This window comes from Sprattus sprattus (assembly GCF_963457725.1).
Source record: "Sprattus sprattus genome assembly, chromosome: 13".
In the NCBI taxonomy this organism is placed as follows: Eukaryota; Metazoa; Chordata; class Actinopteri; order Clupeiformes; family Clupeidae; genus Sprattus; species Sprattus sprattus.
In genome coordinates this window covers 24,585,544-24,598,771 of record NC_137911.1, presented here as the reverse complement: position 1 = coordinate 24,598,771, position 13,228 = coordinate 24,585,544, and the positions used below count along the sequence as shown (strand labels likewise).

The 13,228-nt window shown below is 47.2% G+C and overlaps 1 protein-coding gene across 1 annotated transcript; it reads right to left on the bottom strand.

Annotated features, from left to right (window-relative positions):
• Window positions 1-194: 194 nt before the first annotated feature.
• asxl2 (ASXL transcriptional regulator 2) lies at window positions 195-13,069 on the bottom strand. The gene is made up of 10 exons (XM_080849790.1): window positions 12,965-13,069; window positions 12,486-12,627; window positions 10,313-10,431; window positions 9,642-9,852; window positions 7,903-8,040; window positions 7,349-7,509; window positions 6,762-6,861; window positions 6,357-6,462; window positions 4,942-6,001; window positions 195-4,772 (listed from the first exon to the last, which is right to left on the bottom strand). The coding sequence occupies exons 1-10, from the start codon at window positions 13,040-13,042 to the stop codon at window positions 3,132-3,134; spliced, it is 3,756 nt and encodes a 1,251-aa protein (XP_080705916.1). The 5' UTR covers window positions 13,043-13,069; the 3' UTR covers window positions 195-3,131.
• Between the last annotated feature and the right edge of the window lie 159 nt (window positions 13,070-13,228).

Here is a 13,228-nt window from a genome sequence, read left to right as displayed (position 1 = left end):
ATTGGGGGATATTTAATTGTATAGAACATACAACTGACAATAGAGATTGATAGGCTAAGCAGCTAATAAAAGATAATGAAGTTCAGTAAACTTGAGCTGCTATTCTACACAAAGCTCACATGAAAAACAAGAAGACTACTGCACCACAAAAAAACTAGAGGCAAATTCAAGAGTTTCATTCTTTGTCATTTATTCATAATATTTGATGGTAAAATACACTTTGTTTACAAGTGCTGATTAGGACTGCTATAGTACATTCATCTTATTGTTTTTACAGAGTCTTCAGAAACTTCCACATGAATATCACACACACTGGGTGAACAGGAGAATGTTAAAAATGCCCACAACAACAAAAAACTAAAACACATCACACTCTTCCCCCCCAAATCCTTGCACATTTATCCCGATTCATTCATCTGAAAGCGGGTAAGTTGGTTGAGCACTAAAAGTTGTGTGTGACATTTTTGACACTGGTGTTGAGAAGCCAAAAGGGTCAAGCATCCTGATTGGTATACCTTGCTCCGTGCTCACCAACCTACCCAGGTGCTCAGTCGCTAGGGTACTAGCTACTGGCTACTGCTTGCTTATGTGAGCCACTAGTCTCCCAGTGCACAACACATTACCAACTGGAGAGACAGTTCACTAGTGAAGATCAGACACTGCTTGATCAGGGTGGGGTCAGGACTAGCCTACTGTGTATGACTGGAGGGGAACATCTGAACTGAAAATAATAACAAAAAAATTTAAAAAACGCACAACAATCGTGTTTTTTATCACTCAAAGCCAGATGTTCCTCACTAAGCCTTTTAAAAATGCTTTTCACTGACATTTACAATACACAGTCACACACCTATACACAGGTAGCTAAACACCCACCCACCACCACACACACACACACACACACACACACACACACACACACACACACACACACACACACACACACAAACCATGTGGACTGTATAATCCCTCTATACAGAGATGTCCCTCACCTCACACTATTCCTCTCCATGGCACTGAGCTCTGAAGCTTTCCACCCCACACCTAACCATACGCTTCCCACACAGGTCAAAGGTCAGAGGTCACATTACCATGATAAGAGTCACCAACACACACATACACTCAATACATCCATACAAAAATACAGAAATAAGAAAAGGAGGGCCACATAGGAAAGGTCAGTCAGGGACGTTCTGTTACAAAAGTCTGTAGAAAGAGACCTGTCCCAGCCGGACAGAGGCTTACCAAAGAGACAGTCAATATAGAGCTTTAACAAATACCCTGTTTCTTTTAAAAACAATTTCGTAAATAGAATTTTTTTGTTATTAAAATATATTACTTAAAATATATTACTTTGCTTAGCTAGTCAGACATTAAAAACAAAATCCTGAATATTAAGTTTTCCATAAGTCGACTTTGGTATATTACCATGGAAATGACATAGAAAAGAAGGTTTGTAATTGTCTCAGGGTCTTGGTAGACGTTAAAAAACATGATTGGTATGTTTCTTTTAGGATGGACACAGCATGCACACCCGTGTTACAGAAAGTTGATGTACACATACTAAAATAGACCAACTCTTTTGTGACTTCACTGTGAATTGTCTGAGGACATCTCTATGGTTCAACATTTAGCGTTTAGACACCTATAGTGTGATTGGTTTTTTTTTGTTGTTGTTTCTTTTAAGTTTTTTTTAGGTAAACTCAAGCATGTCAACATGGATATGTTTAAGCAAGATACACAAAATGAACATAGAAAAATGTAAATCCTCAATATAACTCCACAAAAGCCCATATTTACAGTACAAAAAAGCATCAAAGCACAACTCTTCATATTCTCCCTTCTGAGTGTTAAGCATTACTTCACTGATCACACAGCTACTACAAAAAACGGACATATCAGGGTTTTTTTTCGGTATATTTCTTTGTTAATTTTTTTAACGTCTGACAGATTGTACGAAACAGTTTATCTACATTTTCCCAAAGCTTGGCTGGGGAGGCAGTACCAGTTCACACAGTTTCAAGAGACGCGAGAATGACACACACACACACACACACACACACACACACACACACACACACACACACACACACACACACACACACACACAAACACAAACACACACATTAATTTGCTGAAATGGCACAACCTGGGCTCTTTACTCCTGAGAAAACACGTCTTAGAGAGATCATTTCGTGTCCTTGCACATTTCTCAGTTTGGACTGTAAGCACCTGGAGTCCTTAACCCTGCAGTTCTTCTACAAAAAAATGATGTGCAACCTTTTTAGAAAAGTTAGCTCAACTCTGTATGGATTTAAAATCTAATGAAATAATCCAGATCTATCTTTCTCTTTATAGATAGAAGTTTGCATCTAATATAAATATTTTGGAGAGAAACAAAAACAACAAATTATTGCCATTGCCACCTTCACTGATCAAGCTGTTTTGATAAAATAAGTCCCACTCATTTCTAAACCTTCATCTGTGTCTCTCCAGGTGAGTGTGATTTTGGAAAGCTCCGTACTTTAAAAATGAAGTCCTGCTGTGGCTTCATCACCTGATGAAGCAGATCCCCATCCCTCTCCACCGCTGCCTTCTACACATGTACCCAGCAATCACGCAGTTAGCTCACGTAATGCAGTGGCTCAAAGGCAGCTCTTCACCAAAGTGACTCTGGAGAGCTCTGAGACTACAGCAGAGAGGCTGCACACTGGAGGCTGCACACCCTGTTGCTGTTATCTGCACAAGGGTCACCAGGGGCTAAGCCTCACAGGAGCTGCCTAGTTAGCCTTTAGGTTCTACAAAAATACCCTTATTTTATTCCTCTTTAAAAAAAAAAAAAAAAAACAATGCCTCAACAATATTTAAAAAAATATCGAGCAAAACATCAGTTAGAAAATATTGCCACTACTCAAACTCGTGCCTCAGGGTTTTGTTTCTGTTTTAAAGTCAAGGTGCTTGTTTGACTTCCCACAGATAGCGAGACGACTCCCCGGCCGAGACCCGGAGTCAGAGCAGGATACACTCACCTCCGGCTCCAGTCCCAACGGATGCTAAACACCTGCGCACCCTCTCTCTAAACACACACACATTCATGCAGAGTCACCAGAGCACCTCCTGCGCTCACGCCATCATCGCACCACCAGGCAGGAGACGCAGAGCTTGGAGGGCCCGATGCAGTCGTCGTGGCAGAAGGCCCCGCAGCCTTTGCACATGATCATGGCCTTGAGGCGGCAGTAGCACTTGGACTGCACCTCCTCCATCGCGCCTCCTTCCATGAACACCTGCTCAGGGGAGTCCTCGCCTGGGTTGCCCGGGTGACCGGCGGGGATAGTCGTCACTGTGACGGAAAAGGACATGACGCTCCCGCTACTGCCGTCGGCCTCGGACGTCTGAGCCGAGGAGGGGGTGGATCCGGCCGAGGCGTGGTTAAGAGCCGGGGGGACGGACATGCTGATGGTGCCCCCGTAGCATGGGCCCAGCGACGGGCCCCAGCCCTGGGGGCTCTCTGAGTTACTGCTGCCGTGTGTGGCGCTGGTGCTGCTCATCTGTACCTCCGCACTCTGACTGTCCACCCCGGTCTCCTGCTTCACCCAGGAGCACCTCTGGGGGCTGTCGGGCTCCTCAATCTTCACCCCCTTGCCCCCCTCCCCCTCCTCCTCTGGTTCCTCCTCCTTCAAGCGCCCCTCCCCCACCTCAGGGCTCTCAGTCTTTAGGCTCACCTGAGGGAGAGACAGGTGCGCACGCTTGCTGCTGTCCGAGCGGCCATAGGTGGACACGTTGAGCAGGTAGTGGCCCGTCATGGCCGGCCGGGAGCTGCGCTTGCGGCCCAGCATCCCCATGGGGAAGAAGGGCCGGTCCTGGCAGCTAGGTGGCGGGACGCCCAGCGCTCGAGCGTCGTGCTGCGGGACCGCAGGGCCGTACGGCTGGCCGTGCTGGCTCCTCTGCATGAACACCTGGAGGATCTGCTCCTGGGTGTCCTTGTCGAGCGTCTCCCGCGTCTCCCGCGGCTGCTGAAAGACAGGCTGCTCCGCTCTGAAACCGGGCCTGACAGGGTGGCCAGAGGGGCCTGGATGACCGGGCATCATCAGCTGACCCAAAACCTGCTGGCGGAGTCTGCTCTGCTCCTCGTGCCCCGTGCTGGAGGTGGGCAGATTAGGGGGCTCGCCCCGGGCCGCCAGGGGTTTGGGGAGGATCTTCTCCAGGGGGATCTCTTTCCCCTGCAGCAGCTGCGTGACCAGAGGGTTATTAGCCGGGATGGACGAGTTGGATTTGAGAGCGGCGCAAAACGAGAGCGACGCCGCCATGTTTGCCGTGAGGCCAGTCACCGGAGGTCTCTGACAGTGTGAGAGCGAGGGCTTGAAGGCGGCGTGCGAGTGTAACTGGTAACTGTGCGATCCGGACGCAGCTCTGATGTCTGGGGCGGCGGCGGCGGCTGAGTGTGTGTGAGAGTGGCAGCCAGCGGGGGCTGGAGACGGCGGGCTGAGTTTGACCGGGGAGGGCGTCTCGCTCCCGCTGGACACCGAGGTGGGGGTTGAGGGGGCGCTGCCCCCACCAGGCCCGGGTCCTGGCACTGCCCCTCGGGGAGAGGTGCCCGCGGTGGCGGCAGCGGCTGTCCTCTGGGCGCGGGCCTGCTGCGCTTTGGCCTTGATGTCGGCCAGCGTGCGGGCACCTGTGCGGCCTGAGCGAGGGGGGGCCACCACCAGTGGGGGTCTGGGCGACACGGGGCTGGGGGGAGGAGCAGCTGCTGCTACGATACGAGATACAGGGATCTGAAAGGAGCAAGGATGCAGTGTTATAGATCGCATTATATCATTTGTATCAATACACATTGCCAATCCAGTTTAACCGGAACATGGAAACCGACGAACTAACATGTCACACAAAGAATGTCAAGCTGATACATAACATATCTGCACGGATGACCAACCAAATACTTACAATGAGAGGAGGTACCCTCTGCTCTTTACTGGGAGTGACTGCTGGCGCTGATGCAAATAACGGCAGTGATGAAGAGGTGGTGGTGGTGGTGGGGGGTGATGATGATGATGATGATGATGATGATGATGATGCTGTTGCTGCTGCTGTGACTGCTGAGGGTGCCGCTGGCTTAGCTGGGCATGGCTTTTTCTCAGGGCTCGCCTCTGCCTCCTGCTGGCCGGAGGACTTCCTCTTCAACAGCTCATGGGATGTGGACGGAGAGGGAGAGGCCACATGACACTCTAATGCTGCTGCGGTTCCGGGGCTGTCCTTGCGGGCAGCCTGGGCCTTCTCATCTCTGCGTTGAGTGCCAGAGACCAGTGGTGCAGAGGTAGCAGCAGGAGTAGCAGGAGAAGCGGGAGGAGCAGGAGCAGGAGTAGCAGGAGCAGCAGGAGCAGGAGGAGCAGGAGGAGCAGGAGTAGCAGGAGTGAAAGGAGCAGGAACAGGAACAGGAGCAGGAGCAGGAGCAGGAGCAGGAGCAGGAGCAGGAGCAGGAGCAGGAGCAGGAGCAGGAGCAGCACAAACAGGAGTAGCAGAAGCAGGAGTAGCAGGAGGACTGGTGGCTGGGGAGGGGGCTGAGACAGGGGGTGGTGTAAGGGATAGAGTTGGAGTGAGTCGTTCCTGAGCTAAAGCAGGAGCAGGGGCAGGGGCAGGGGCAGGGGCTGCTTCTGGGGTGGAGGCCTCCCGCACTGCTGGATGGCTGGCCTCTGCCTTCTGTGGGATTGATGGTGTGGGGGTGGCGGTGGCGGTATGGGGGACCTCCGGGGCTGCCTGTGAACTCCTCTGCGGCAGTTCAGCTGACCGTACAGGGCTGGGTGGTGCCCGGCTGAACGGTTTCTCTGGTTCTGATTCGGATACAGATTCTGCAGGAGATGGTTGGAGGTCTTGTCTCTTCTCCTGCATGCCCCTAGTGACCTGTACAGTTGATGGTTTACAGGAAAGCTTGGTCCGCTCCTGGGAGGGAGCCTCAGGCTCCTCAGCATCGAGAAGCTTTCTGGACTCCTCCAAATCCAAACCAGAGCTAGACAGCGGAAACAGTGGACACAGCACGGAGAACGGTCAGTAAGAGAGGACATATTCTCCCTCTAATTGTTTTTCTCCAGAGGTCACTGTCTGAGCATTAATTAAACATGGGCTTTTTTTTGTCTCAATTGACTCACCTTTTACATTCATGCCACATTCACAGACTATACCAGCAAAACACATTTTGAGGTGGAAGATACTAGGCCACATTTAAGGCATTTCAATGCCTCTGCTGCTGACCAGAGAAGTCAGACAACAGCCAATCTGACTACAGCAAAACCACTGTGGCTCATGTGACAAGAGCATACCATGTAACATGCGCTAGGGCAGAACTAACTCTTTGTGGGACTTACTGCTCGCCGTAGTAGTTCTCATAGAAGTGCTCCTTCCACAGCTCCACCTTCTTCTCCTTCTCTATCTCCTGCCTCATCCTCAACCTCAGCTCCGGGGTGAACTCGCCTGCAACACCAGCACATCACATTTAGCACCAGGACTGCGGAGAGGCTCTCGCTAAAGAGAACTGGCATTTACTATAGTCAACTATATATGGAAATGTTTAATTAAAAGCATTCTTCAGAAACAACAGTGGTAGAGCACCAACCCTACTGGGGTTTAAACAGTTACTAAACTCATGGAGATCCACACTACATGTCTCTTTTAAGTGATTTACTGTGCAGACTTTTTTGTCTTGACTTCCCAGGCGTACTAGCTGATTTAGAGGCCAATGTACATCAGGAGCAGAACACAGTGAGTCAAACCTTCAGAGAGTCGCTCCTTCCAGGACTGGGCTGCCGAAGTGAAGAATTCATTGTTTAGGGCAGAGCTAGTGACCTTCAGGACAGGATCGTCCATGCAAGCCTGTGAAGAAGAATACAGGATGCCGTCCATCATCATCATCATCATCATTATGAACATGATTAGAATCCGTACCAGTACTGTCATCACTATTACAAACATGGCAATATAATTATCACCATCAACCTCATTGCCACTATCACCATTATCACAATCACCACAGCCATAATCATCACCTGATTTGGCACTGATTTTGGGTTGCCATTTCATCATAATTAACTTCATCATCCTCGCCCTTATATAACACAAAACCCTGTCGTCCTTAACACGAGAACGGGCCAGTGCGTCGCACCAATCTCTTAATTACGTCTCGCTCTCATCTCCACAGCAGATGGTGCCCTGGCATGTGTCCTCTCGTGGGTGTAGCAGCAGTCAATGCCAGCATGCATGCCCCCACAGGCACACACTCATTATAATTTCACACACACTCATACAGAGAGACACGCCCGCTTCCAAACTCGGGCTGACACGAGGCAACGTTGGTGCCCACCTGCTGGTCCACCTCGGGCAGCAGCTTGAGCAGCTTCAGCTGGCACTCGTGCGGCAGGGCGGAGAAGTTGTGCTTGTTGATGAGAGCACGCAGGTTGGTGTTGACCAGGATGGAGTCGGGTGTCTCCACGTCGATCTCGCACCGGCTTCGCTTCAGTTGCCCTGAGACGACGGGATCACACGGTCAGAAGCAGCACTTCAGACAGAAACATAAATATCATTCTCATTCCAAATCATTGTCTATTTTTGACTTACAGTCATACTCAAAAATGGCAGACAAACGATATAAATCTAATGCAGAGGAATACTGAGAGGCAGTATCTGCACGTTCTTGCATAGGTCTAAAAGCTTTACAGATTTTGGGATTATAAACTGTACCTTTAATAACAAGGCAAGACAAAAACTCAAACAACAAACACACATTTAAACATTCATAACACCCAATTCTGTCTATTTTAGTTCATTACAGCAATATCTTACACCGGTTCAACCCTAACAGAAAAGGGATTGTATGTAGTGTGTGGTTATCTAGGATAAGCGCAAGCAAGCACTCACGTGCACTGAGGCGGCTGGACCGCTGAGAGAGCTTCCTGCCGGCAGGGGGACAGTCTGCCTTCGCTGAGGACGAGGAAGAGGACGAGCTGGAGTTCTGCGGACTCGCAGGGGGACGCTCCGTCTGCTTCAGCTCCCACGCTACAGGTACACACAGGCGTTCATGAAGGAAGGGAAGTGTTTGACGTACTATTTAGACAAAATGAATGGTTTGAATGGAATGGCCTTGATGTGATGTGTGACCCGTCATGCATTTGTGAGAGATTTTTCTTTTTTCTTGTTTACAGAAGTATGTCTTTCTTGGGTGAGTCAGAGGGGTGCATTCTTGTAATGGGGGTAACTTGGCACTACAGTTTGAGTGCGTGTGTAACTGTGTATGTGTGAGTTTTTCTGTATGTATGTATGTTTATTTATTTATTTGTAATTTCTGTGAAATCATTTGTGTTATTGTGTGTGTAAAAATATGTTAGGGCTGGGCGATTATACAATTTTATTTTCAATTTACGATGTTGGCATCCAATGATTATGAAAACAACAAAATCAAGATACAAATATTATTTTGTCACATTCCGTTATAAATCCAGCGCATCCATTTGCATTGCACTGGTGTGCTTTTGCCCCTCCCTAAAAGCCTAAAGTCCCTCTCAGCCAGGCAGTGCAATATGTGGCTCATCTCAAGCCAATATAACGGAAAGAGAGCCTTTGATCAACAAGAAAGGTGAAACTAATTCAGCATTTTTTTTGATACATTTGTAATCCGATGAGTAATGAGTCGATGAGCAGCACTGGTGAATTAGCGCCTCAACTGAAATTTCACACGGTGTATTATTCATGACGAAATGTATGGTCACATTTGTTAGCACGCTAAAGATATTACAGTTCAATGCTACAGGCCTAAACTACCAGGCAACTTACTAATGTCATCCAGAAGTAAGTCAGTGAGTAGTTGTGTAATGGGTGTTAAACCCCTGTTCAAAGACACGGTTAACATTTTCTCAGTTATAAAGGCTAGCCTAAAAAGTTAATCCCACACCTAGCATTAGCATCTCATCTGATGTTTAGTATGAAATGTTACCAAGTTAATTTACCCCGTGTTGCAGTTCTGAGATAGACACTTGAACAGCTCTGTTTGGGTTGATGCAAAAAATATGGATTTTTTTTACATCATATCCACACTGAAAACAATCTAAGCCAGCAGACTATTCTTTTAAATGGCAGTGCAGTGTTAATCAGGGTAGGCCTACATCATCGCACACTACTAGAAAAGAGTACCTCTCAGCGCATAGTACTCAGTACACAAATTAATTTAAGATTATTTAAATAAGCACTTGTCTGTATGTATTAGTCTATTACTTATTCTAAGTAAAGAAGACAAAATATAAGTTGATATATTAGTATAATGTATAAACATAATTTACATTGATAGTAATACTACTAATAGTAAAGTAACACTACTAATAATAAAAGCACCGAGGGTTCAGCATCATCGGCTCATGTCCGCCATACAACTGCACCGCTGCTGAAAAACTCCTAGGGGAAACAATGAATGAATAACCCTGTATAATCGTTTTCTCAATATTGACCCAAATAATCGTGATAATAATTTTTGCCAGAATCAAGCAGCCCCAATGTTTGTATGCATATATGTATGTACGCATGTATGTACCGGTATGTATGTACGTATGTATGTACGCATGTATGTATGTATGTATGTATGTGCTTGAGGTAGAGAACTTCTGTACCTGTCTTGCCGGAGACGGATGAACGTAAGCGTGGGTAGGCTGTGATGGCTGAGTGGGCAGCAGAGATGGATTGTGGGTAATCTGCACTACCTGGCTTGGCGTCCACACTGTCGGCCAGACCCTTCACACTCTTCAGCAGTAGCCGCGGGCTCGAGCTGGACGCCATGACACACTGCCTCCGCTGGTTTCTCTGCTGCTGCTGCTTCAGTGCCTGAATAAACACACACACGCACCACACACACAAACACGAACACGCACACGCACACACACACAAACACACATACAATAACACATCAACATACAATACACACACAGTCCAGCACATCAACACACAATCTAAACACAGACCAACACATCAGCACACTTTACGCACACACACACCGACGAATATGCAAATTTGCAAACATGCCATATACAGTATGTAAATATACCAAGACACCCACCCACTCTCACATGCACATGTCCATGAACAAAAATATCTACGTCTTGACAAGTACCCACACACTCACCCCCGCATCCACAGAAATGATATAACTTCCCAACAACCCACTCCAGACACAATCATCAAAGTTGTCTTCGAAAACAAGAACTTCACATAATCACAGCAAGTGATGTGATGAGTTCATACTGCTCTCCATTAGTTAATTGGTGAGGAAGGGCCAGGGCCTCACCTGCTTGAGGGCCTTCTTGCTGTGCTTCTGGGAGGGCGAGATGAGCTTACTGGAGGGGACAGAGGGGGAGGAGCAGCGCGACTGTGGGGAGGAGGGCTGGGACTTCAGCTTAGCTGGCACTGCAGGAAACACATCACACACACACACACACTTTTGAAAACACCGTTTTTCAACGCACGCAGAGACACAAAAAACACACAGATAACCAACCCATTTCAACCATTTCCAGGGCTCCATAGACATACATGTACAAATTTAACACACCTCATACATCCAACCCAAATTACTACACTTCAGACTACGCAAGTTACAGTTACCCTGTAAGAGCTGTATAGTGTTTCTGGAGCTGAAGAGACAAGTATTCTCTGTGAACTGACTTAGTTGACAGGCAGCCATATGTGGTCACAACTGTGATGCACATGATCACAATGTGATTTGGCACATAAGTGAAACGTGTCCCCAATACTGTGCCCAGACTACATACAATAAATCAGCATTAAAAAATGAAATAATCAGCTGTACTCTGAACGTTTTTATTAGATTTTTTTTTACAGCTTTGCGACTTTTATTCCACTGTTTAAAGCCTGCACATGAGGCCTACAAACACTTCTGCTCAACACACGTTCCCGCATGAATATATCTACAAAAGTGTCTTATTTTACCAAAGTTAAACACAACAAGAGAACCACAAAAACTTACAGGAAGACATCACGGATCTGAGCCTCAGATGACTAGTTAGTTCCTGGTCTGTACAAGAGATCTGCCTTTTTTTGCTTTCCATAAAACTGGTTTTAAAAGCAGACCAGGTCTCCCTGCGGGACTTCAGAACATGGTCTTGCACCTCTGACTAGAGCACACAACGATGTCTCTATTCGATGATCTATTATGTTTTTATCGTTTAGATTCTGCTAAATTAAATGTTCAGGTCGTCCCTCAACAAAGCTTCTCAAATGCTGCTGTGCTGCAGATGAGGAAGTGGCTAGGGCGCTCAACTGAAAATATAAGTGTTTCCTGTTTGCATGATCTGAGGTGGCAGAGTGACAATGAGGAAGGGGCGGGGGCGGAGGGGGGGGGGGGGGGCACTGCTGGGGCTCCCCAGCTGACATGGGCCTGCAGCGGGACAGCCCCCTCTCAAAAGGGCACAGACACAGGGGATGGAAGTCTGCTGGAGGGGAGGAGCTGGAGTCATGTAGCCGAACAGACTGACTGATGAGAGCCATCAGAGTGTAAACCCTGGCAATATGGTTGGGGGTTAAGAAATGTGAGAGGGGTTATTTGTAGGTATTTTGAATTAAAGAGAGGTGCACCAACACGAATTTAGCAGAAGAACTGTATAGGTATAAATATTGAGATGAAAACAGTTTGTGTACCGTCTACCTCCAACACACTTTATGAGAATAAAGTTCCAATCTATACAAACAATTGTGTGTAAATTAATCTAGTGAGAGCGCAATACAGTGGTTGTCAAGTTACTAGTTGTGCTTACCATTAGCATGAAGATACAGTATGTTTGTAAGCATTCAAACACAAATCTTTGCACGAACATCAACACTCCCTGGTATAAAAATAGGTCTTTCACCGTCACTCAACGTCAGTCAACAACTCCCATCAGCACTGCTGAAACAGTGAGACACAGTTCCCCAGAAATGTGGAAGTATGAAGGACTAGGAGTATAATTAATGTGTATGATTGAGTGTGTACGTATGTGTGTGTGTGTGTGTGTGTGTGTGTGTGTGTGTGTGTGTGTATCATTGACTCTTTTTCATCTTCCTTCCTGTCTTCAATGTGGCAACTACTTTCACAGTTTGAGTTCATTAATATATTGCAGCACTGTGTGTGCATGCGTGTGCATGTGCGTGTGTTTATTTACATATCAGTTTCTTCTCCTCCTCACACCCTGTCTTTGTACTGTTGTTGCTAATTCCCTCAATCTGTGTATATATATGACAGTAAGTGTGACTGTGATTGTGTTTGTCCATGCAAGGATTGCCTCTCTGTGTGTCTGTGTGTGCGTGTGTCTGTGTGTGTGTCTGTGTGTGTGTCTGTGTGTGTGTCTGTGTGTGTGTCTGTGTGTGTGTCTGTGTGTGTGTCTGTGTGTGTGTCTGTGTGTGTGTCTGTGTGTGTCTGTGTGTGTCTGTGTGTGTCTGTGTCTGTGTGTGTGTGTGTGCATTACCCCTTCTTCGCCATCTGCCCCTCCTGCCCTCCTTGCTGTTGTTGCTGCTACTGTTCTCAGTGCTGCGGCTGTCAGAAAGATTATCACTGCTGTCCTCTGAACCTTCCTCTGACAGCTCCTTCACAACATCCGCTATGTCTTTCTGCTCACACACACACACCGACACACACACACCGACACACACACACACACACACACACACACACACACACACACACACACAAACACACACAAACACACACACACACACACACACACACACACACACACACACAGACACAGACACAGACACACACAGTTTCTTAGCTCAAATTGCATACACACATTAATATCTTTGATAAACTACTCCTCCAAAAACTCATTTTATGCACTATTTCCTTAAATATACAGACATGCACCTTCATCATTTAAAAAAACTGAACTGTGAACTGTCACAGCATTGGTGCTGTTACCCTTGAAGCAGCCGCCAGAGGCCTCACCTTTAGTGTATAAACTCCCATCCTGCCCGGAACCTTGTAGAAGATGCCCTCCTCCCCACGGGAGTTGGTGTGCAGCATGGCGTTCAGACAGGCCAGAGGCGACGTCCCGCTGGAGGGGCAGAGGAGAGAGAGACTATGATCACTCAGACATCGACTACTAGGGCACACTTCCCATCGCTTCACGTGCACAACACAGACATAACACACACAATGCAGGAATTGCACGTGTGTCCATTATTGATCAACCATGAACACATCACACAT

Excerpts from the sequence above, each read along its gene's own strand:
- asxl2 (XM_080849790.1), bottom strand. The coding sequence starts at position 13,042 with ATGCTGCACACCAACTCCCGTGGGGAGGAGGGCATCTTCTACAAGGTT. Across the intron at positions 9,853-10,312 it reads GCAAGAAGGCCCTCAAGCAG|GCACTGAAGCAGCAGCAGCA; the intron begins GTGAGGCCCTGG and ends GTGTTTATTCAG. Across the intron at positions 6,463-6,761 it reads GAAGGAGCGACTCTCTGAAG|GCGAGTTCACCCCGGAGCTG; the intron begins GTTTGACTCACT and ends CTGGTGTTGCAG.